A 2,866-nucleotide genomic window follows, 5' to 3' on the forward strand; every position below is an offset into this window, starting at 1 on the left:
AGGTCCAAGTTCTTGCCACCTCATGAGGTGCCCACTCATGCTCCAGAGTCATCACCTCAACTGTAGCCTGACCCTGAATTCTTGGCTGATTCCCTCCTTCCCTTTCACATCAGGATTTAGTATCCATCTTAGAGCCTCTAATTCAATTCTCCTAGATTTATACCTCCTCCAATGTGCCCTCATGTCCTTTTTCATAGAATAGACTGAGAAGCTTGCAGATTCTAACCCTCATAGATTTTTGAGCTTGGAGGTATTGTGTACTTGATCTTGTCCTAGCACAGAGTCTTGGTTCCCTCACCTGGACTGAGATTGCAGATATCCCTCAGGTACCCATCTGGGAGCCCATTAGCTCAAGGAAAACAGGGAAGACTCACGTTTGACGCCCCCGAGGAAGGACCCAAAGACAAAAAGAATCTCATCGCCATGATCAGCCTTCACGTGGGACGGTCTGATATTCTTGAGGCTGGTAGGCGGATGCTGGAACTCATAGAAGTATACTGGAGCATGGGAACCTAGGGAAAAGGACACATGGTGCGACAGTGGCCCATTGCCTGGAGCTGTCTTGCAACACATTTGGTGACAGCATCACTTGGTATAAAGTTATCTCAATTCACTTTTGAGTATGTGGGCCCAGGCTGGAGCACTAGCTGTGTTGAATTTCTTGATTAAATGGTGACCCTGTCACCTAAAATGAGTGTCAGTAACTTGTTTTCTAATTTGTGCCTGGATAAGGTGTCACTCTCTTAGACATAAGGATTTACTGAAAATATGCCCTCAAGTGCCAAAGGCCTGATGTAGACATGAGTTTTGACCTAGACACCACAGATCTCACCTGGCACCCACAGATGTGAGATGGCCCCAGGCCTCATTACATATGTACTCACGCTGAAAATGTGCCACTTGGAGTGCGGGGATCACGAACATGAAGTCTGCCATCATCTCTCTGTACTGTAGTTGGAGGGTCTGGGCATCCTCCGTGTTTCCCATGTACTCCTTCATTAGCAGGTCACCACTCTCTGAAGGTAACCCCTACACCATAAAGAATGTGGTTAGAGGTTCCACTATAGATGTGTCACTCAGGGCTGGGCATCTCTCAAACATATATTCCCTGTGTGTGACCAGCTGGACCAGTACTCTACAGCAGCTTTTATGTATTGTAAGAAAAGGCTTCTTCAATTAGTGTTGTATGGTACATTTGTCTATAAATATAAGGATTCATATTTAACACATGGCAAGAAATTTCATTTGTCTAGAGATATGACAGAGATAGGGTTTTCTCTGGAATCAATGACCTCTCCAGCCATGTGTATTTGGTTATATCTGCACTGCCACCTATGAGTTCCCTCCTACTGAGAGGCAGAGTAGATGTTCTTTAAGGGAGTGAATCTAGGTAGGCTGACTAGACTCCAGTGGATGAACTTCCACCAAGGGACATCTGGATAGAAGTGCTTGACCATATTTGACAGAAAACCTGAAATTTGTTGCAGGGGCTGGGGGGGAGGGAGAGGGCAGGGGAGGGAAAGGGGCTCTAAATTTAAGAAGTATATGAAATGCACAAAAATTCAATAAACTTATTAAAAATGAAAAAAAGAAAGAAGTTAGGCAGGCTCTTGGAAAGGGAGACAACACCCTCAGGGAGAGGAAGTGGCTCTAGCATGAGACAGGGAATAAAGGAAAATGCTAAAGGTCTAGAGTGATCTCCACACAGAAACACACACACACAGTAAACTATTTCTGGGGGTTCTGTCTGAGAAGGGTATATGGGGAGCCTGTATTTCAGGACATGACCCAAGGAATCTCACCATCTGTTCTGCTGTGCTCTTCAGAACAGCCTGCAGGTTCTTTCTGGTTATTTCCTTTATGCTCTGAGCAGTGCCCATGACCTGAGAAGCAGAGAACATTCTTCAGCATGGCATGGGTGGGACCTTGGTCCTAGAATCTCCACCATTCACCATATCATTCCCTAGGTTCCCAGATAATCAGAACTGTGCCTCACAATGGGGACGATCCAGCCATATTCATCAGTGTTGACACCAATGATGCTGGGGACAGGGTGAAAGTTCACAGAGGCCAACAGCTCCTGGGGGTGCCTGGGTAGGACTGCCCCATCCACCACACCGGGAATAATCTTGAAAACCTGGAGGGCATTAGAGATCAGTGTTGAAGTTCAATCACACACATATTCTTATGCCCACTGAGTTATTCTACCATTTCTCTACTTCCTTATTGGTCTCAGCATGTATCTATCTCTCCTACCTACCTCCACCCCCACCAAAGACAGTCCACATGTAGATTAGCCTATCTTGGTGTTTATTTTGCATCCACAAGAAGGAAACTAAGCCACGAAGATGAAGTAATTGGTTAAGACTGGCTCTCCCACATCCTGTTGACCTGGTTCTCCCAGCCACACAATTCTCCCAACCTTGTTAATAGCCAGAATCTCCTCTTCACTCTTGCCTCGCAGACAGCGCACCACAGCCTCTGAGTCCATGGCCTCACATCCAGATAGTTTGATCACTGGCTGTAAATAGCAAGGGCTAGCTCATTTTCCAGGCAGAAAGGAGCATTTTCTCTCTCTCTCTCTCCCTGTGTGTATGTTCATGTTCATGTATGAATTTGGGGGTATGTGCCACTATTTGCATTTCAAGTTCAGAGTACAACCTTACTTCCCTGGTCTCACTTTCTACCTTTTTTGAGACAAGTTGTCATGTTGTTTAACTGATATTTGCAACTCACTATCTGGACTGGACCCTTCCAGGATTTCTTCTGTGTCTGCCTCCCATCTTGACATACTAACACTTTGATTACAGATGTGTATTACCACATCCAGCTTTGCAAGGGTTCTGGGGATTTGAACTCATGTCCT

At 45.6% G+C, this 2,866-nt stretch overlaps 1 protein-coding gene across 1 annotated transcript; it reads right to left on the reverse strand.

The window, feature by feature from the left end:
- Positions 1-374: 374 nt before the first annotated feature.
- Positions 375-2,516, reverse strand: LOC103745141 (acylcarnitine hydrolase-like; the record flags this gene model as incomplete). The annotated part of the gene is made up of 5 exons (XM_008847044.3): positions 2,423-2,516; positions 1,997-2,137; positions 1,803-1,883; positions 885-1,029; positions 375-512 (listed from the first exon to the last, which is right to left on the reverse strand). Coding segments are annotated over exons 1-5 (574 nt in total), but the record flags the coding sequence as incomplete, so codon positions are not given.
- Between the last annotated feature and the right edge of the window lie 350 nt (positions 2,517-2,866).

The sequence above is a fragment of the Nannospalax galili genome, unplaced genomic scaffold (genome assembly GCF_000622305.1).
Source record: "Nannospalax galili isolate Female #2095 unplaced genomic scaffold, S.galili_v1.0 scaffold23323, whole genome shotgun sequence".
Lineage (NCBI taxonomy): Eukaryota > Metazoa > Chordata > Mammalia > Rodentia > Spalacidae > Nannospalax > Nannospalax galili.